The sequence below is a fragment of the Vipera berus genome (genome assembly GCF_964194415.1).
Source record: "Vipera berus genome assembly, chromosome: W".
NCBI lineage: Eukaryota > Metazoa > Chordata > Lepidosauria > Squamata > Viperidae > Vipera > Vipera berus.
In genome coordinates, this window is record NC_138210.1 from 67409665 (window position 1) to 67431948 (window position 22284).

Consider the following 22284-nt stretch of genomic DNA (forward strand, 5'->3'; position numbering starts at 1 on the left):
AGCTGGAGAAGCAACATGGACTTACCTTGCTTCTATGGAACTTCTTTCTTCGCATGATAAATTTGTTTCCAATGCAGTATCCACCAAAACTCAGTTTGTGTTATTGCTGGGCCAAACTCTAATCTCTAGGTGAACTAAAGCCATTGATGTTTTCTGACAAATGATTTTTTTATTTAATAATGTTATTTTCTCATTATGGGAGTCTAGTCAAAGTGCCTGTCTTCTATGTCATGCCATCTTGTCATACCATTACAAAGCTGCAATCCATTTTTTTCTTGTTGTTAGATTGAAATGACAAGTCATTTTCTCCTAGCTGAGATCAATTATCTTCTCCAATACCAAAATAACAAGAGATGTTGTGCTCCATAATTGACCACGTTTAACTCTCCTTCTCTGGTCTCTGGGGATTTTCAAAGAGCAGAGCAAAACACACACCCAACCAAGACCGAGTGATATTATTAATATTTCTTGTCCCTAAATACATTCAAATATGATGCTTCAGGACCAAGGCTGTGTGATTCTGACTGTTTTTGTTATATATTTCTGCATTCAAATGATCCATGGGAAAGAATCAGAAGGTTCTATATTCAGAAGACCTATCAATGATGATCTGTGGTTTGCTATGTTACTGTTCAGGCTGTGGGTGATAAAACTGCTTTCTCAAGCCATATGCCATGATGCTGAATGCACCATCAACAGCCCTAATATTAAATACAAGTCTTACCATCCAGGTGATCTCATCATTGGTGGCATTATTTCTCTGATCTACATGATGTCTAACCTAATCACCTTCAAAACAATTCCATCTGAAGAACTTCTTGATGATCCCTTGTACGTAGTTACCATTCTTAACTATATCAGCTTCCAAACCTGAATGGATAATTAGTCAATCTATTTTGGGATGGCATAATGATTGAAATATACATTTTACCTCGTTTCAGTTAACCTTCCTCTGCTCAGAGATTCTACTGTTTCTTATGTAATTCATATTAATCAGGTTAACAGTAAAATAGTGCTTTTTCTTCATTTTGTTTCATCTTCATAAAATTTTCCTACTGTACATGGTGTTGCTTAACAGATATCTTAGTATCACCCAATGCTCTGCTTTCTAGTTTCCCAATGCTTCTGCCCAACACCAATTCCACTATAGTGTTGTATACGTGTATATACAGTATATGTGTAATGGCTCAGATCACATTCTGCACAGAAAATAAATTTCTATGAGATAAAATTAAAGTTTATTTGGAGACTAAATATGCATTCTAGACAGAAGCATTTCTACTATTTCTATTATGTGGATATGTCAGTTTTTCTTGATTAAGTCTGGCAGAAATTCATCAGTGAAGAGTAGGAATAGATGTAACAGTTGCCCGATCTAACTTGCTTTCATCTGAGAAGAGATTCTAGTCTGGTATATGATAACATTAATCAAAGCACCCTTTTATTCCATAGACTTTTCCAGTGTACATCACATTCCCTCACATATATGTAATAAGGTCCTGAGAGAGGATTTGGGGGGAAGGGGAGGGATAGGACTAGAGAATGATCTAGAATAATTCTGTAAGGGCATATCAGGGGGGGAAAAAACAAGGAATTGTTTCAGAGATGGGAGACAAGCAGGATTATATTACATGACAGTAAGAAAACTAGTAGTACAAATGACATATGTTTTGCTTACAGAGGATCACTTGAATCAAACTTTTGTGACAAAAAGTAGATATCTCAAAAGTAAGTTAATCATTTATTGAATGAGATAAATCTTGAGAAAGGATTTCAATGACACTGGTATAGAGAGAGGGTAGAGAACAATGGGAAGAATTCATGGAAAGGAAGGTGAAAGGCAGAATCCTTTTAAATGTGAACACATAGAAAGCATAAACATGGAAGGACAACATTTTGCCTTTGTATTACATCTTCCACTGAATTTCCCCTTAGCAGTTTAGCAGTCTAACCCATCTTTGTAATTCTTTTTCTCCAATTAAACATCTTTGACATCACTGAGAGGATTTCTTAAGAAATGTTGTTTTCTAGATTTTAGATATTGCCATTTCTAATGTGCTTCAATATACAACATTTCATCTTTCAAAATGAGATAGAAACATCCCAATGCTATAAAAACATTGCAAAAAATATAATTTAGACTACTGAAAGCTATGGATACCAAAGAGGCTATCTGCCAAACAGCTGAATTCTATACTGAATTTTATGGAATTGAGAGGGCAAATATTTTCTACAGACTGTCTGGCCTTGGGAGTTCAGAATCTATTTTTGAATTGTTAATAAAGATTATAAAACTGAAATGCAACAAAATCTTTGTGTGGAAATGCCATTGTTGTGACTACCCTCCCTTAAAGTTTGTTTCTACAGACATACCAGCATATCTTGTCCTTGATCTTTGCTGTAAAGGAAATCAATGGAAATCCTCAGATCTTGCAAAACATCACTTTGGGATTTGGGATATCTAACAGCTATTTCATGGCAACATGGACCTACCTTGCTTCTATGAAACTTCTTTCTTCACATGAGACATTTGTTCCTAATTATAAATGCAGCATCGACCAAAACTCAGTTTGTGTTATTGCTGGACCCAATTCTCATATCTCTCAGGTTATGGCAGACATCCTGAGCATTTACAAGATTCCACAGGTAGGACTTAATGAACAAAAAAAAACCCAAACATCCTATTGATATGTGAGTTCCTCTTTAATAACATTTTCTTTTTGGGGGTTGTAATTAATGGCAACCAACGAATAAATAAAGCCTAGCTAGATGTTTTCCAGTTCTGACTTTATGAAAATTATGCTGAATTGGAGGATCTTGTCTCCAACTTGAAGTAAATGGAAAGAAGATGGATCTTCTTGCTCTTAAAAGAGATTTTTCTTTCATTTTGAAATATTTTTCTGCTACTTTCCATTGAATTTCCATACAATTAAAGTAATAACAAGAAATTAAGAAAAGTAAAACATATTACATATCTAGACAATCAAAGTTGTGACTTCTTAATAAGGAAACAACATACGATTGAACAGTGATTTATTCCTACAAATACTTCAAAAGAGCATTTTGGTTTCTATGCGGACAAGTATGGAAGCAGCTGTTCTATTGAGGGTAGAAAGTTTTCCCTTGTTCATTTTTTTTCCCTTTCTTTCCGAGGAATCTGGAGCAGGAGCTTAATTAAGAAGGTGATTAGAAGTTGCACCTAGAAGGCAATTATAATTATTCAGAAGATACAAAAGTTATATAGACAAGTTATAATAATGGAGTATATTAATGGATGGAAGATTAACATGGAGGGATTCAACCTTGAATTAAGGAGAAATTTTCCAATAGTGAGAACAATTAATCAGAAGCTCTATCACTGGAATATTTTTGAGAATTGATTGGACAGTCATTTGTCTGGAATGGAATAGGGTCTCCTGCTTGAGCAGGGAGATGGACTAGAAGACCTCTAATGCACCTTTCAACTCTGTTATTCTGTATTCAGTATTACTGCCATGCCAAATCTCTTTGGCAGATAAGTAGTAATAATCTAATACAGATCATTGTAGCTCAGACAATCTCAGTCACAATAGTTTCTTCCAAGAAAAAAATATCATTGGTTCAAGCATTGTAATCGTTCCACAGCATATGCCCCAGAATTTTCATAAAGGAAGGAAGGGAGGGAGGGAGGGAGGGTGGGAGGAAGGAAGGAAGGAAGGAAGGAAGGAAGGAAGGAAGGAAGGAAGGAAGGAAGGAGGGAGGGAGGGAAGGAAGGAAGGAAAGAAGGAAGGAAGGAAGGAAGGAAGGAAGGAAGGAAGGAAGGAAGGAAGGAAGGAAGGAAGGAAGGAAGGAAGGAAGGAAGGAAGGAAGGAAAGAAGGAAGGAAGGAAGGAAGGTAGGTCAGCCTTGTTAGTTCTTTCAGACGTTCAGAGAAGAAGCACTAGCAAGGTTGTATTAAATAACATTTTACATTCTCCCTTCCTCCCATTTAGTATCTGGAAAACTAGTGAGGGTCCCATCTGAAACGTTTCTAATGCTTTCTCCCACTTGTAGAGTTAGTTACCTTTAATCAGACCATTGTCTAAACTGTGAGATTCCCTCCTCTCTTCTCACATACCATCACAAGTCTGCCTCTAGAGAAAAAAATGTCAAAGAGCTGGAAAAGCATATACTGTATCTTCAAAGATGTTAAGTAGTGAAACAGCCTGTCTCTTAGACTTCAAAACACTCAATAATTGTAGGCTTTCAAGGAAAAGCTGAAAAAATATCTGTCAGAGAGGGTATGACATTTCCTATCTTGGGCTATGGTCCATGGTTCTATAAGGAAAATTAATCTATCTAGGTTGGTACAAGTCACTCATAGTGATGTTATTTTATCAGGTTTTTTTTGTTTTTCAACTTGCACTTTTAGCAAAAAGTTATCTTATAAACATGTTAGTGTTCCTTATGAATCTTTTAAAAAATCTGTTAGAGAGATCTTCTCTTATGTACATTTTTTGAAGTCATAAGAGAATAATAAAAAAGTGCAATAAGATATTATTGTTACATTCTTAAATACTGGAAATTCAATGTCACAAAACCACAATGAGAAATTACATAGATCATCAAATTCTACCAATGGAATCTTTTTCTATCCATTTATATTTCCATTTCTTCTGGATAAATATGTACCCATATTTGTTGTACCTATCAGAACCAGCTAAGCTGTGAGAAACTTCCCAGAATAGTAGTTACTGATTAGTTCAATTAATATTTGTCTCTATACCCAAATTAGATGGAAACTAGTTTTCCAAAAGTCCCAAGTACACCATTGGTGGTAGAAAACAATTTTTTTTACATCAATCCTGAACATCAACTGTTTCACTAGATTAGATTTCTCTGATGTACAATAGAAAGAGGCTTTCTACATTTCTACTCTTTTCCCAATTTGAAGGTGATCCAATTGCATCATATCATTTTTAGAGACAATAGATTTCCAAAAGTTGTGACAATTTAGTGCCATTAACTTCATAGAAATTAAAGTAAGATCCTGACGGAGTTAGGAATAAGCCTGAAAACCAACCAACAATAGGATCAGTAAGATTTAACCATTTCTCAATTATATCAAATATATACACATACATTTTATATTTTGTTTTTTTCTCCTAAGGTCATATATGGCTCTGCTCCAGTGATGGATAACTTGATTCATATAGCTTTCTTCTATCAAATGTATCCAAATGAACATCTTCACATTATGGGGATTCTCCAATTGCTGCTTCATTTTAACTGGACTTGGATTGGGATAATTTTTCAAGAAAATGAGATTGGTGAACGATTTTTGAGGGGAGCGCTTATCATCTTATTGCAAAATGGAATCTGCTTTGATTACATTGAATGGCTTCCAACAGTAGCTTTTTCAAATGAGATGGGCAAACAAGTCCTTGCTTTTGTTAAAGTATGCAAAGTTATTATGAGGAATACCTCCAGTGTTGTGATTGTGTATTCTGAAAACCAGGCCATGGCAGTTTTCAGGACAATCTCCTATGTATCAGACTATTGGGACACAACAGTTGAAATAAAAGATAAAGTTTGGATTTTCCCAGCCCAAATGGAATTCACTTCAGTTCCACTTCAAAGAGACTGGAGTATGGATTTTATCCATGGTGCTCTTTCTTTTGCAGTGTCATCAAAGGAATTATTAGGATTCAATACATTTCTTCAGATGAGAAACAGTGTTCCAGAAAATGAAGACAGTTTTTCAAGGCTCTTTTGGGAACAAGCCTTTGAATGTTCTTTCTCAAAATCTACTTTAAACCCAGAGTCGGAGAAAAGGTGCACTGGGGAAGAGAAGCTGGAGAATCTTCCAGACTCTGTTTTTAAATTGAGCATGACTGGGCAAAGCTACAGTATCTACAATGCAGTCTATGCTGTGGCACATGCTCTCCAAGCCATGCTTACATCCCACTCCAAACACAGAGCAAGGGCTGGTAGAGGAAAACAGAAGTTTCTCAATCATCAAGTGTGGCAGGTAAGCTCCTACTGTATATTTACTAATCTAGCAGACAATATTGCCTCCACAGCTGTTCACAAATTGTACTGAAACCATTTTAAATAAATTGTTGAAGGCATGTTTTAGGTATATTAGAATCTATCTATCCTGATTTTTTTAATTTTTAAAAGTGTAAGTTTTATGAGTGGTTAATATTGAATATTGGACTAATTTGATCACTACTATATAGCACAGTAGCACAGTAGCACACTTAAAGAATTTTTTTCCCTCTCTCCCTCCCTGAGGAGATCTTTTCAATAAGAGAGTTCAGTGTCTTCTAGGCTGATAAAAGAGGAACTGATGCTGCAGGTTGAACCTACCCTATCTTGATAGAGGTTCTAGGACTGATATCTTACTAAATAAGGGTATATTTGATGTAGGCTAAATCTGATAATGAAATAAATTGCAGGAATGACTTTATAGCCTGAAACTCTTCATACAACTTGCTGGCAATAAAGAACCTTGTTATTGCTGCTCACTTAGTCTTCATCCTTGATATGTAGCTGCAGACCTGCCTATACTGTTGGACTCTATCTGAGCTGCAGATGGGGTGGAGATCCCTAGGCTTATGGTTCTGGGCAATTTAGAGCAGTTGTCTCTGGCCCAGGGTTTGAGACCGCATAAGAGTTCACAATCAGCTGTAGATCTGGTTCATAGTGTTCATGACCCAACTCATACACATAGGCCACTCAATTTATCTGATATTTGCCTCATGATCTGGATTTTCAGGGTATTAGCATTAGTGAGGGGTCCTTGGTGCTCTTTCAGCTTGCTTGTTTTCTTGCATACATTTCATTACCCAGTCTAAGTAACATCAGTATCATCAGTGCTAGTAAGGAGTGCATTTTGCTGTCAGTTTATATTCTGGGGGTGTGCCTGTCAGTGTTGGTGGGGGTGGTCTTAGAGATTCTTTGAGTGGGCTGTTTACTGTTGGCTTCTTTGGCAGTTTCTTGATTAGGATATTGTTTACTTGATTGTTGGTCTTATGCTAACCTTGGAGTTGATCTGGGTGCTGATTGCTGATGCTTGGGTCTGAATAGAATAGAATAGAATAGAATAGAATAGAATAGAATAGAATAGAATAGAATAGAATAGAATAGAATAGAATAGAATAGAATAGAATAGAATAGAATAGAATAGAATAGAATAGAATAGAGCTGGAAGGGACCTTGGAGGTCTTCTAGTCCAGCCCCCGGCTTAAGCAGGTGAATGTCCAATCTCTTCTTTAAAATCTCCAGTGATGGAGTGCCCAAGATTTCTGGGGGTAAGCTGTTTTACCGGTTGATTGTCCTCACTGTTAGGAAGTTTCTCCTTAGTTCCAGGTTGCTTCTCTCTTTGATCATTTTACAACCATTGTTTCTCACCCTTCCCTTGGTACTTTGGTGAACAACCTGGCCCCCTCTGCCTTGTGGCAGCCCCTCAGATACTGGAACACTGCTATCATGTCTTCCCTATTTCTTCTTTTCTTTAGACTAGCCAACCCAAGTCCCATAGCCATTTTTTGTATCTTTTAGTCTCCAGGCTTTTGATCATGTTAGTTACTCTTCTCTGATTTTTTTCCAAATTCTCAACTTTTTTTGTGTGATAAGGTAAGCAAAATTGATTGCAGTATTCCAAGTGTGGTCTTACTAGGGTTTTATAAAGAGGTAATAATACTTCGCGTGATCTTGATTCTATGCCTCTGTTTATACAATCCAGGATTGTATTAGCTTTTTTGGTTGCTACTGCACACTGCTGACTCATAGTCAAGTGTTCATCCACTAGAACTCCAAGGTGCCTCTCACAGTTACTGTTTTTAAGCAGGTCTTGCCCAATTTGTATTTGTATTTGTATTTTTGCCCAATTTGTATTTGTATTTGTATTTTTCCTGCCTAAATGTAAGACTTTGCTTTTCTCCACATTGAAACTCATTTTGTTGAATAGGGCCCATTGTTCAAGTTTGTCAAGATATTTTTGGATCCTGAGTTGTCTTCTGGGGTGTTGGCTCCTCCTGTCATTTTGGTGCCATCTGCAAATTTTATGAGTTCCTCTTCAATTCCCTCATCTAAGTCATTTATGAAGATATTGAAGTGTACTGGGCCTAAAAGAGAACCTTGTGGTAATCTGCTGCTTACTTTTCTCCATGTAGATGTAGTGCCATTGAGGACTACTCATTGAGTATGGTTTGTTAGCCAGCTACAGATCCATCTGGTGGTGATGTTGTCTATTCCACCCTGTCCTAGCTTACCAAGGAGTAGGTTGTGGTCTACCTTGTCAAATGCCTTACTGAAATCTAAGTGTGTTATGTCCACTGCATTTCGCTAGTCTACTAGTTTCAAGTTTCAAGTTTCAAGTTTTATTTAATTTGTATACCGCCCTTCTCCTTGGTAGGGACTCAGGGCGGTTCACAGGGCATATATAAAAAGACAATACAAAAATTAAAAAAAGATTAAACCCATGCCCAGTTAAAAACAGTAATACAAATCTAAAACGACAAATTAAAACCCATAATCCCCCGTCAGGCCAGACCAGCCATTTCAAATAGGTGGGTCTTCAGGCCACGACGGAAAGTTCGGAGGTCTGATGCCGTCCGGAGCTCCACCGGCAGTTGGTTCCATAATACCGGAGCGCCCACAGAGAAGGCCCTCCCCCTGGGGGCCACCAGTCGGCATTCCTTGACTGGCGGCACCCTGAGGAGGCCCTCTCTGTGGGAACGCACAGGGCGGAGGGGAGTTGATGCCGGCAGCAGGTGGTCCCTGAGGTATCCCGGACCCATGCCATGTAGGGACTTAAAGATCGTAACCAAAACCTTGAACCTCACCCGAAAGACAACTGGTAACCAATGCAGCTCGCGGAGCAAAGGTGTAACATGGGAGTACCGGGAAACTCCCAAGACAACTCTCGCGGCCGCATTCTGTACCAGTTGGAGCCTCCGAGTGGTCTTCAAGGGAAGCCCCATGTAGAGAGCATTACAGTAGTCAAGGCGAGAGGTCACGAGCGCATGAGTGACCGTACACAGGGCATCCCGGTTCAGATAGGGCCGCAACTGGCGCACCAGGCGAACCTGGGCGAAAGCCCCCCTAGTCACGGCCACTATATGATCTTCCAGGGTAAGCCGTGAATCTAGGAGGACTCCCAAGTTGCGAGCCCTATCCACGGGGGGTAAGAGCTCACCCCCCATAGAAAGAGATGGAACATTTTGAATGTCCCGGGATGCCGGAATGTACAGCCACTCAGTCTTGTCAGGGTTGAGTTGAAGTCTGTTCCTCCCCATCCAGACCCGAACCGCCTCCAGGCAACGGGACATCACAGCGAGGGCATCACTGGGGTGGTTTGGGGTCGAAAAGAAAAGTTGGGTATCATCAGCATATTGATGATACCCAACTCCAAAACCACGAATGATCTCACCCAGCGGTTTCATATAGATGTTGAACAGGAGAGGCGAGAGGACCGACCCCTGAGGAACTCCACAAACGAGAGACCTAGGGGCCGATCTCTGCCCCCCTGCCAACACCGACTGCGAGCGTCCCAGGAGATAGGAGGAGAACCACTGAAGAACTGTGCCTCCCACTCCCAATCCCCTGAGACGCCGCAGCAGGATACCATGGTCGATGGTATCGAAAGCCGCCGAGAGGTCTAATAGGACTAGGACAGAGGAATATCCCCTATCCCGAGCCCTCCAGAGATCATTCACCAGAGCGACCAATGCCGTCTCCGTGCTGTACCCGGGCCTGAAACCCGATTGGTAGGGGTCCATATAATCCGCTTCATCCAGGACCAGAGGGAGCTGATGCGCCACCACACTCTCGACAACCTTCGCAAGAAAGCGAAGGTTGGAGACTGGACGAAAGTTGTTCAAAACAGCTGGGTCCAAGGCAGGCTTCTTGAGGAGAGGTCTCACCACCGCCTCCTTCAAGACGGTGGGGAAATAACCCTCACTCAAAGAAGCAGATATAACCGCCTGGAGCCAGCCTCGTGTCCTCTCCCTAGCTGCATAAACCAGCCAGGAAGGGCACGGGTCCAACAAACATGTGGAGGAGCTCAGCCTCCCCATAATCCTGTCCACTTCATCAGGGGTCACAGAATCAAACTCTTCCCAGGTAACATTGACAAGACCGCCCGTGTCCTGATCGCCTGACTCTGCCCAGCTGGAGTCCAAACCGGTCCGAATCCGAGCGATTTTATCCGACAGATGTTGACTAAATTCCTCGGCACGACCCTGCAAGGGATCCTCCCTCACCTCCTGATTAAGAAGTGAGCGAGTCACCCTAAACAAGGCGGCCGGGCGATTATCTGCGGACGCGATGAGGGTGGAGAAGTAATTGCACCTCGCCACCCTCATCGCTGCGAGATAAGACCTAATATAGGTTCTTAACCGCAACCGGTCGGGTTCGGATCGGCTAGACCTCCAGCAGCTCTCTAGGCCTCGTTTCCGACGCTTCATCTCCCGGAGCTCCGCGGAAAACCATGGAGCTCGCTGGGATCTGCGCCGGGTCAGGGGCCGCAAGGGTACAACCCGGTCAAGTGCCTCAGTGGCTGCCCTTTCCCAGGCTTCCACTAAGGCAGTGGAGGCAGGTGGGGACCCCAGCGCCGCTTGGAATCTATCAGGATCCATTAAGCGTCTGGGGCGGTACCATCTAATTGGCTCCGTGCCCCCATGGCGGGGGGTGGCAAAACGGAAGACCAGTTTAGTAACTTTATCGAAGAACAAGATTTAATTTAATTTAATTTAATAATATTTATATACCGCCCTTCTCCCTAAGGACTCAGGGCGGTTCACAGGGCAGAATAAAATACCAAATACAAACATTAAAAAGAGATTAAATGATTAAAAGATGAAATTGATTTGGTATGATCTGTTTTTAACAAACTCGTGCTGGCTAGTAGTTATGACTTTGTTTATTTCCAGTTATTCGCAGATCTGTTTTTTAATTATCTTTTCTAGGATCTTCCTAGGTATTGATGTTAAACTGATTAGTCTATAGTTTCCTGGGTCTTTTTCCCCCCTTTCTTGAAGATGGGGACTACATCACTGCCTACCTCATTGTTTGCTTTGTTTTCTTGGGATTTGTGATTGGTTTTGGGTTCTAGAGATTCTAGAGAGTGGTCACCATCTCCCCTTGATTTTGTTCCTTTTGGGGCTGGATGATAGTCTCTTTAGAATAGTTGCTAATGTCTATGTGTCTATTGAAGGCTGATTTGTCAATTCTCTGGTGTATCTTACTTTGCTTAGTCTAGAATGATCAGATTTTCACAACTGAAACTATAGTTAAATCTGTCTATATATTGTGAAATTAAAGAATGTTCATTCTTACCGTTAGCATTAGTCCCCTGCCATAAACAGATCACTTCCTGTTGCCCCTAGAATTCTCAGCAGCTGTTTCTCATTTCAGCAAGGTGGAGCTATTAGATCAACCTGCCTTAGGCACCTGATGGATCTAATGTGCTTTAGATAAAACTTGGTTTTATTGCAAAAGTCCTGGCATGCAGTTAGGGTGATGTGCTCATTGTTGTTTGGGATGAGACTGAATTCAGAGACACTGGATAGAATTGTACCTGTGCTGATGAAGAGTGAAGTTGATTGACCACAGGTAAGAGCCTGTATTAGGACTTGTCTTATGGCAATAAGGGCAGCAAAGAGTACTTACTTCTCTACCCTTATTTCACCTATGGATAAACACCCAGTGGCCCTTGTTTGGATGATCAGGTCACTCCTGGATAAAAGAGCCATGGCAACTGATACAGGGCCACTGTGAAGAATATTCTTGGCTTCTATCAAATAATGTCACTTGACATCACTTAGAATTGGACTTTGGCTGGGCAGATCCTTTGAAAGTGACTGAGACATGTCTGAGCCTTGTTAATTGTGAAGTTTGAGCTGGCTGATCCTGAGGAAGTAGAGGAAGTTATTTGTGTTCTAGACCCATGCCCCTCCCATTTAGTTAACATTTCCCTTGAGGTGGCATGTGGATGGATGCAAGTCATGGTTGATGCCTCTTTGCAGGAGGAGATGATATCGCTTAACTTTGAAGAAGCCATTCTTGGCCTTGACTGAGTTAGATAAGGTTTTTTTTTCAGTCTCCAATCTTTCCTCTTTGAAATGAAACTTATATTAAGGGGAAGAGACAGTCAATGGTGAGGAGGAAAATAGAAGAAGATGCCAAATGACAGTAAGGAGGAGAATATGCAGCTGGTGATCATGGCATACAGTTCTACATGATAGCCATGAAAAGATCATTGTTAGCCTTGCCTTTGCACTTTTCTCTCTCTTTTGGTAATTATTCCATGGCCTGATGATGGAATTGATGAATTAATCCTATTATTATATTAGGGGACATAACAATATCTTCCGAAATAATATTGCTATATATTTTGCCATCAATGTATATTTCTAGTAATTACTGTCATGTTCTTCCCTTGAGCTTCATCACTACCTAAGAAAAGTCACATTTAACAACAGTGCTGGAGAAAATATTTTCTTTGACCAAAATGGGAAGGTTGCATCTGGCTTTGATATTATCAATTGGGTAACCTTCCCAAATCAATCCTTTCTTAGGGTCAAATTTGGAAAAGTAAATCCATCTGCTCAACTAGAAAACCTTGTCTCTCTATCAACAGATAACATGGTCTGGCCCACCTTTTTTAACCAGGTAACTTTTATTCATTTTTAAAGTGATGGTTGACTACTTACTGTATGCTACAGCTGCATGCCAAGCTGCACAGATTAATGAAAAAAGTACAGAAAAATCAATATTTTTGATAAAGGATTTTAAAGATTTTATATAAGCAGGTCAATGTATTCCTACTTCTAAGTTAATTAGCTCTAATCCTTCATATTGATCAGATGAATAAAGAGTTTTCCATTTACATTACTCATTATGCTAGAAGGATATTTTAAGGTATAATACAAGCCTTGTAACTGGCATAAAATGTTTCATAATCCTAAACAAAAAAAAAGGAAAGAAAGAAAATATTCCTCAAAGATGGTGATTTCTAGAGTGTTAATATTTAAATCCCAAATATGTTGCCCTTTACTTTATTAACAGTCACAACCTGTTTCTCTGTGCAATGATTATTGCTCCATGGGTTACAGCAAGATCAAAATAGAAGGAAAGCCATTTTGCTGTTATAAGTGCCTTCATTGCCCAGAAGGGAAAATTGCAAATCAGACAGGTAAGAGATGCCATTCAAGAAGAATTGGGGTCCATTAACTCTGAAGATCATTAGGTTCAAAGTACTAGCCAGGTTTCTGACATTTATTTGTTTGTTTGTTTGTTTATTTATTTCAGTTTTTGTAGCTGCCCATCTTAGTCAATGACTCTGGGCCTCTTACAATTAAAAAAATTACAATCAAAATACTAAAAATATTTTAAAACAATAAAAAATATGTCTATATTTCATATATAGACATTGGGGCATTTATCTCTACAGATCCTGAGAATAGAGACTGTAACCACAACAACCATGGAATTGTCCTAGGCAAACATTACTCCAGCTCACAAAAGGAGAAATGACAGCTGAACTAGTTTTTACCACAGAACCACTAGAATGTATTCTGAACTTTTCCAGGATTAGGATTAGGGTGATTGGAGTGTAAATCATGGCAGCGTGATATGTTGTTTTTGTCCTGCCCTCCTTCTCTCATTTTTTCTTATATATTCCCATTTTATCATTTCATATTAATTCTGTTTTCATGCTATAAGCCACCCAGGGTCATTAAAAACCAGACTAAGATACAGAGAGTAGGAATGGAATATGTGCACCTGGACAACACATTGCTTAAAAGGTAAAGGTAAAGGTTCCCCCGCACATGTGTGCTAGTCATTTCCAACTCTAGGGGCCAGTGCTCATCTCCATTTCAAAGCCGAAGAGCCAGCGCTTGTCCGAGGACGTCTCCGTGGTCATGTGGCCGGCATGACTAGACGCCAAAGGCGCACAAAATGCTGTTACCTTCCCACCATAGTGGTCCCTATTTTTCTACTTGCATTTTTACGTGCTTTTGAGCTGCTAGGTTGGCAGAAGCTGGGACGAGTAACAGGCGCTCACTCTGCTACACGGCATTCAGGATTCGACCCGCCAAACTGCCGACCTTCTGATCGACAAGCTCAGCATCCTAACCCACTGAGCCACCGCGTCCCTTACACATTGCTTACTAAGCACTAAAGATTTGTAACTATAAAAACTTAATAAAATATCTATAAATCAGACTATGATAAAGTAGAACAAAATGTATAAACAGTAAATGATAAGTGAAGGATATCAAATATCATTGATATAGTCAGATTCCCTTCCAGTCACCATAAGTCTTCCTACGAGTGCCATTGAGAGGGAGAATGGACCTAAAAATGTGTCCACCTTGGACATTTATGGATACATATCACTAGCAACATGAACATATACTTTGTCCTTAGGCCCTCCATCTAAGGAAGTCCAGGCCAGCTCTGAATTGGATAGCATATCCTTGAAGGTCAGGTGATTTAGCCCTTGTCAAATATACGTTAGCTTACTATGATTTCTTTCAATAGAAGAAAATATATGCAGCTCAGAATTGAATGATGGAGTCACTGGTGCTCTCTGAACTTGGTTGTTTGCTTGCAGATGTTCCATTATCTGATAGGTTACCATCAACAATGCTAGGGTGTGTGCTTTTCTCCCTGTTTATGTACAGTACCTTGCCCTGCCTATGTTGGTGGAGTTCTGGTTTTCTCCTTAGTAGTTCCTTGTTTAAGGTGATGTTTTATGCCGACATGTTTGTCTACTATTAATTGCATATTATCTGGGTAAACGGGGCTTATTCTTGTCTTTTTGTTTCCTTCTTAGCTTTTTTATTGTCTCTTTTGAATGTTATGTCAGTGTAGTTCAGACATGTCAAACACAAGGCCTGGGGGCCGGATCCGGCCCACGAAGTGGTTTCATGTGGCCCGCAAAGCCATCCTGGAAACAGTGAGGGAATGGCCCCCAGTGCCTTGGCCCTGGCCCAGAGACCCTCCTTCTGCCAGAGACCCTCAGATCTGTCCCACTCCTGCCCAGGCCCCCATAGGCACCCTTGATGCAAACGATGTAGAGCTGGCCATGCCCACACAGTAGGCCATGCCCACCCTGGCCATACCCACCTGGCCTCCTGAGGGCAACCGCAGTGCTGATGTGGCCCTCAATGAAATTGAGTTTGACACCCCTGGTATCTCTATTGTCCTGACAGATAGGACTCCACAGAGAAAAGCAACAATATACTAAATATAAACTGATAGATTTTGCTCTAATAATCTCTATTAATATCTTCTTGCATAGTGAGCATAGAATACATTTTTTTTTCAATTAAGGAGCACATTAACAAGAAGGGTATCCTTTTTTTTCTTCTCTCCTTTCTTCTTTTGCCCTCTCATTTTAAAAGAAGAAGGAAGAGTTGGAGGTATCCTTTTTATAGTGCTCTTTTGAGAATGCATATGCATTGGTTTCGGATTTGAACTAATTGCCGTTTTCATGCCTCTTTTTTACACCAAAATAACAGAGAGAAGGAGATTATTGTAAACACTGTTCACACAGTGTAAGACTTGTTTCCCCTAAGCCAATAATGTGAGATGTGATTTCAAATGTAACTGAATAGTATGAACTGAGTCAAGTCACAGTAATTCTCAAGGATCTGTTCTCAGATAGATTTCAAACTATCCTGCCTTCTAGCATTCCAGATAAATTGGATTTCAAATTCTCAGATTTTATGATAAATATCTGAAAATTCAAGGCACTGAAATATTGTATTTCTGAACATTAGGAAAGAAAGGTGAGCTAACCATAAATTCTTATCTGCTTAACAACTCTATTCCCTTTTCCAGGTTTAGATGACTGTTTCCCATGTCCTGAAGAAAACTACCCTAACAAGGACCAGACTTTGTGCCTTAAGAAACATACAACATTTTTATCTTACAAAGAACCCTTGGGAATCACCTTGACCACTGTTGCTTTCCTCTTTTCTTTCATCTCAGTTGTGGTCCTGGGGATCTTCATTAAACACAAGGACACTCCCATTGTCAAAGCCAACAACAGGAACCTCACCTACATTCTTCTCATTGCCCTCCTCCTCTCTTTCCTTTGCAGTTTGCTCTTCATTGGGCAACCTGACCAAGCAAAATGTCTCACGCGACAAACTGCTTTTGGCGTCATCTTCTCTGTTGCCCTTTCTTGCATTTTGGGGAAAACAACCATAGTGGTTCTTGCTTTCATGGCCACCAAGCCAGGTTCCAAAACCAGAAAATGGGTTGGGAAAAGGCTGGCTTATACTATTCTCCTGTCTTGCTCCCTGGTACAAATCACAATTTGCAGTGTGTGGCTGGCAACGTCTCCCCCTTTCCCAGATTCTGACATCCACTTGATGACTGAAGAAATTGTCCTCAGATGTAATGAAGGTTCAGCCATCATGTTTTATACTGCCCTTGGTTTTCTGGGATTCTTGACTGCTATTAGCTTCATAGTGGCTTTCCTTGCTAGGAAGCTACCTGACAGTTTTAATGAAGCCAAATTTATCACTTTCAGCATGCTGGTCTTTTGTAGTGTCTGGATGTCATTTGTTCCAACCTATCTGAGCACCAAGGGGAAATACATGGTAGCTGTAGAAATCTTCTCCATTTTGGCTTCTGCAGCTGGATTACTCAGCTTCATCTTTTTCCCCAAATGCTATATTATTGTTCTGAGGCCCGAATTAAACAAAAAGGAACAATTAGCCAAGAAACAAAAGTAAACATTTTTTCCTGAGTTTTATAAAATGCTGCACTTGCCTCTTTATAGTTAGTGCCTATGAGACTAAAGATAGTCAATTCAAGCTGTTTTTTTTTAACTTTTTGAAATTTCTGCTTTTTATTTCTATTCTGTCCCTCAGGCCAGTCTGAGGAGATGAAATAAATGCCTCTTCCTTTACTGTTTTCTCAGCTGCTGCCTCCTGTCTAATTTTTTTTCCCCTCAACAGGGCAGGCTGTCTTTCAGTTTGCTGTTTTAGTTTCATGCTTTGGCTTTGTTTATTCAGCCTCTTCTTTATAAGGAAGCAGAACTGCCTAACCTCCATCTTGACTTTATCCTCTTTCTTACCTTCTGCCTGATGCTGATGGGCAGCTACTGTTGATTTGCAGCTGGGGTGTCCTGGCAATGGGGGTGGGCCAAGAAGATAGGAAGGATGAAGGAGCACAGGTGCTTTTCATCTGTCAGATTGTCTATCTATACAGACTATTGTTTTAGGGTTTAGCCTACTATTTGTATATCTTATTTGGTTAGTTTATTTACATGAACCAGCAAGAACTTTGAATATCTGTTTTTGATTTTTGATAATATCTGTTTTTGATAACAACCCACTACTTGATAAGGTAGAAAAATGTGGGTTAAACAGCATCATCACCAAGTGGATTTGTAACTAGCTGACAAACCACACACAGTGGGTAGTCCTTAATGGAACTGCATCTACGTGGAGGGAAGTATGGAGTGGGATATCCCAAGGCTCTGTCTTAGGTCCAGTACTCTTAAATATCTTCAATGATTTAGATAAAGGGATAAAAGGGGAACTCATCAAATTTGCAGATGGCACCAAGCTGGCAGAAATAGTCAATACTCCAAAAGACAGGCCCAAGTTACAGCTTGACAGAACACTGGGCCCTATCTAACAACATGAAATTCAATGGAGAGCAAAGTAAGGTTCTACATTTAGGCAAGAAAAAAAATCAAATGGATAAGTATTGAATAGAGGGTACCTGGCTCAATAGTAGTCACTGCAAGAGGGATCAATCACTTGAATATGAGCCAGCAGTGCAGTGTAGCTGCCAATGCAGTCCTAAGCTCCATTAACAGAGGGATAGAACCAAGATCATGTTGAAGTGTTAATATCACTTTATAATGCCTTGGTAAAACCACACTATGAATATTGTACTGAATTTTTGTTGCCACAATATAAACAATGTTGAGACTAGAAAAAGTGCAGAAAAAGCAACACAGATAATTAGGGGACTGGAGAAGAATACATATAAAGAAGCATTGCAGGATTTGGATATGTCTAGTTTAATAAAAAGATAGACTGGGGGTGACATGATAGCTGTTTTCCAATATCTAAGGAGCTGCCATAAAGAAGAGGAAGTCAACCTGTTCTCCAAAGCACCTGAAGGCAGGACAAAAAGCAATTGAGTGGAAACTAATCAAGGAGCAAAGCAATTTGGAATTAAGGAGAAATTTCCTGACAGAAGAATTAATCTTGCCTCCAGAAGCTGTGGTGCTCCAATACTGGAAGTTTTAAAGAAGAGATTGGACAACCATTTGTCTGAAATCGTATAAGGTTTCCTGCCTGAGCAGATGGTTGGACTAGAATACCTCCAATATCTCTTCCAACTCTGTTACTCAGAACATTTCTCATCAAAATTTAGGAGGCCGATCTGGGAGAGCTTTTGGAGGAGGGTGATTCATATAATCAATCTGCAGATTTTCCATTATCTGCCACTGGCTTACTCATCCACTTTACTTTAACATGAGTTCTGTGTATGTCACAATATTGCAGGTTACATAGTACTTAAGGAAAAGAAATGATTGTTAGTGTTTCATCATGAAAATCACCAGGAATGGGATGGGAAATTGTTTTATACTGTCACATACTACACACACACACACACACACACACACACACACACACACACACTGTTTGCCTTCATATCGCGCCCGTCGTTCCTCTTCCCACTTCCTTAGTGCCTGATATGCAGGGGGGAGGTCTATGTGCCGGTTGATAGAGGAGTGGTTTGAAAACCAAGCTTCCTTAAACAAGCAGCCACCTTTAGTGTTGTCACTGGCAATTGCCTCGGTCCCTGTTAGATTAAAGACGTGGTTATGTGTGAATGTTGTTCTTGTCTTCAAGCATTCACAGAATGCCTCATTGTATCAAAATCAAGACTGCACCAACACACAACCACCCTGCAATGTCGAAAACAGGGAAGAAGAGCAACAACCATTTAGAACCTCTGGTATGAGAACACGGGAAATTACTAGAGCTATGGTTTGATCTTTAAGCAATAAAAACTGTTTTAGTTTTTCTTATTCTATCCCAGTGTTCGCTTCATTTGTTTATATATATATATAAACAAATATGTTACAAATATCCCAAGTAAAACATAAATAGTTTTTTGGGTTTAATCCAAGAATGGCTACACAGGTCTTAATTCATGAACATCAGAATAGAATAGAATAGAATAGAATAGAATAGAATAGAATAGAATAGAATAGAATAGAATAGAATAGAATAGAATAGAATAGAATAGAATAGAATAGAATAGAATAGAATAGAATTTAGGAATAGAATAGAATAGAATAGAATAGAATAGAATAGAATAGAATAGAATAGAATAGAATAGAATAGAATAGAATAGAATAGAATAGAATAGAATAGAATAGAATAGAATAGAAATTAGGAATAGAATAGAATAGAATAGAATAGAATAGAATAGAATAGAATAGAATAGAATAGAATAGAATAGAATTGAATAGAATAGAATAGAATAGAATAGAATAGAATAGGAATAGAATAGAATAGAATAGAATAGAATAGAATAGAATAGAATAGAATAGAATAGAATAGAATAGAATAGAATGGAATGGAATGGAGTACAATAGAGTAGAGTAGAGTAGAGTAGAGTAGAGTAGAGTAGAGTAGAGTAGAGTAGAATAGAATAGAATAGAATAGAATAGAATAGAATAGAATAGAATAGAATAGAATAGAATAGAATAGAATAGAATAGAATAGAATAGAATAGAATAGAATAGAATAGAATAGAATGGAACTTGGAGGTCTTCCAGTCTAACCCCCTGCTTGGGCAGGAAACCCTATAACACAGGGGTGTCAAATTGCCAGCCCGCGGGCTGGATGCATCATCCAGAAGCCACACCCAACAGATTCCACTGTTGGTGCTGTTGCACTGGCAGATAATATACAGCTTTGCTCTTGTTCAATGACTGGTCAGCGAACCTTTTCTCATTCCCAGGTATTTAAAGGGTGGAGAGCTGAACCTTGGTGTCTTAACATTTCAAATCTATATGCTTTCTGAACCATTTTCATTTGAAATCCCACCCTCGCATGAAAACCCTGGATTGCCGTTGTAAGACATTTCAATTTGTTACATATGTTAAATGAATTGCTCTTACTGTGAATAATCTGACTCTGTAGCTTGTCTGGTTGTTGACCATTAGACAATGAATTTCTTGGGGGCTGCCACAAAGAAGACGGAGTCAACATATTCTCCAAAGCACTCAAAGCAGGACAAGAAGCAATAGATAGTAAATTATATCCACAGCATTCCTCTGGTCCACTAATTTTGTCACTTGGTCAAAGAATGCAATAAGGTTTGTCTGGCATGATCTGTTTTTGACAAACCCATGTTGGCTTTTAGTAATGGCTTTGTTTGCCTCTAGGTGTTCGCTGATTTGTTGCTTGATTATCTTTTCCAGAATACATCTTGTAGTGATTTATAAAACTCTGCAGGTAATCCATGTAGACCAGGAGTCTTATCCTTTTTTGCCTTTTTATAGCCTCTATAATCTCCATCACTGATATTTTTTTCCTTTTAATATGTTTCAAATATTCTCCAGAATTTTTGGTAAGTCTGCTTTAAGTCATTATGCTTTTTCCTAAATATTGAAAATGTTATTTGGAAAAACCCCAATCCCAACCCTAATCCAAATCCCAACCCTAATCCTGACCCCACCTTATCCCTAACCCTATAAAAACTAATAAAATCTATATATATATAAAGAAAAAAAATGCTGGAAATGTAGGTTCCAAAATTTCTGCTTGCATTATCTGCAACAGCTCTGTGACCTAAAGACTACTTGACTTGAGTTGACTTTAATAATTTTCATTCGTCAAGATCCCTAATCTTACACTTTAATTTTCCCTTACCTTTCTGATATTCTTTCACCATCAGTCAGTCAATCAATAAATCAACCAATCCTTACAGAATTTCTTCTGGCAAATTAAATATGAGCAGATTTATTATTATTTAAAGTTTCCAAAACCACAGTGTCAGAATCCATTTATATCACATTCATAAATGTATATTTAAAACATTATCCTCCCCCCATGGATTCTGCCATCTCCCGAGGAAGGAGGAGCGCATGTGGATTCAGCCTGCCTTAGGTTATTTCAAAGACCAAGGGAAACCTTTTGAACTGGGGGAATAAAAGGGAGGGTTAGAGAAAAAGGCATCTGGCCTGCGTTTCCACTTGAATCTGTAGAGGAAGAAGGCAATAACCATAAAGATTCGAAGTTCCTTTTTCCCATGAAAGGGATGACACGAAGTAAAATGATGGGGGGTTGACCAAATGGGGTTGAGGGAAGGGGGGTTGAACCAGGAACTCTTTATAAAGTTTCAATTTGTAAAACAATACCAAGTCCTGTCTTGTATTTCCACAACCAAGCATGTCCTAGTAAAAATTCCTTTTGGACTAGAACTGACTCCAAGAGTTTTTGTTTTCCTAAGACGTGGATTGGGGTGAGTCCTGACACACAGTCTATTTTCTCAGATGCCAGGTGGAAAAATGAACATCTGGACTATGAGATTGTGGAAGGCTTCTGAATGAACAAAGGAGCTACTTACTTCTGTGAAAGAAATTGTGGTGTATCCCCATCTGAAGAAACTATTTCTGGATCCTGCAGTCAGATAACTGCCAGCCAGTTTCTATCCTTCCCTTTTTGGGAAAACTTGTTGAGTTCATGATAGTGGCCTAAAGAAGCTGATTATGTAGACCTTGTTCAGTCAGTTGTCATCTTAGTTATTACACTGAGATAGCTTTGGTCATTCTTCTGGATAACTTACATGAAGACTTGAATGGGAAATGTCCCATTCCTCTTCCTTTTGAAGCTATTGATACCATCAACCATAGTATCTTCTTGGACCACTTCTGAAATGGGAAGGACATTTTAATGGTGGTTTTGCTCCTACTGTCATGCATTATTCTGGTCTGGTTTAGTGGGAGATAAGAGGTGGCCATTGATTTACTACAGGAAATGGTCCTCCCCCCATTCTTTTACATTTATGTGACCCCTGCATGAAATATAATCTAATATTTGAGGTGAAATACAATTAATAAGTTGATTATGGCAATTATATACCACCTCATATGCTCTAAGGGAAAAGCTGCCAGTGAAAGGGCCCTATACTGATGCCTGTAAGTGTCTGAATGGGGAGAACAGAAGCCAAGTAAGATGATATGCCATTATTGTGTTGAGATTCTCCATCAGTCCTTGTTGTATCACAGATAGCTATGCCTATGTGACTGGAATCAAGT

General features: G+C 39.5%; 1 protein-coding gene across 1 annotated transcript; it reads left to right on the top strand.

The window, feature by feature from the left end:
• Nucleotides 1–490: 490 nt before the first annotated feature.
• On the top strand, nt 491–16720 carry LOC308676823 (vomeronasal type-2 receptor 26-like; the record flags this gene model as incomplete). The annotated part of the gene is made up of 5 exons (XM_081342859.1): nt 491–831; nt 2553–2646; nt 5128–5988; nt 13035–13161; nt 15819–16720. The coding sequence occupies 5 exons, from the start codon at nt 491–493 to the stop codon at nt 16718–16720; spliced, it is 2325 nt and encodes a 774-aa protein (XP_081198985.1).
• Nucleotides 16721–22284: the final 5564 nt, after the last annotated feature.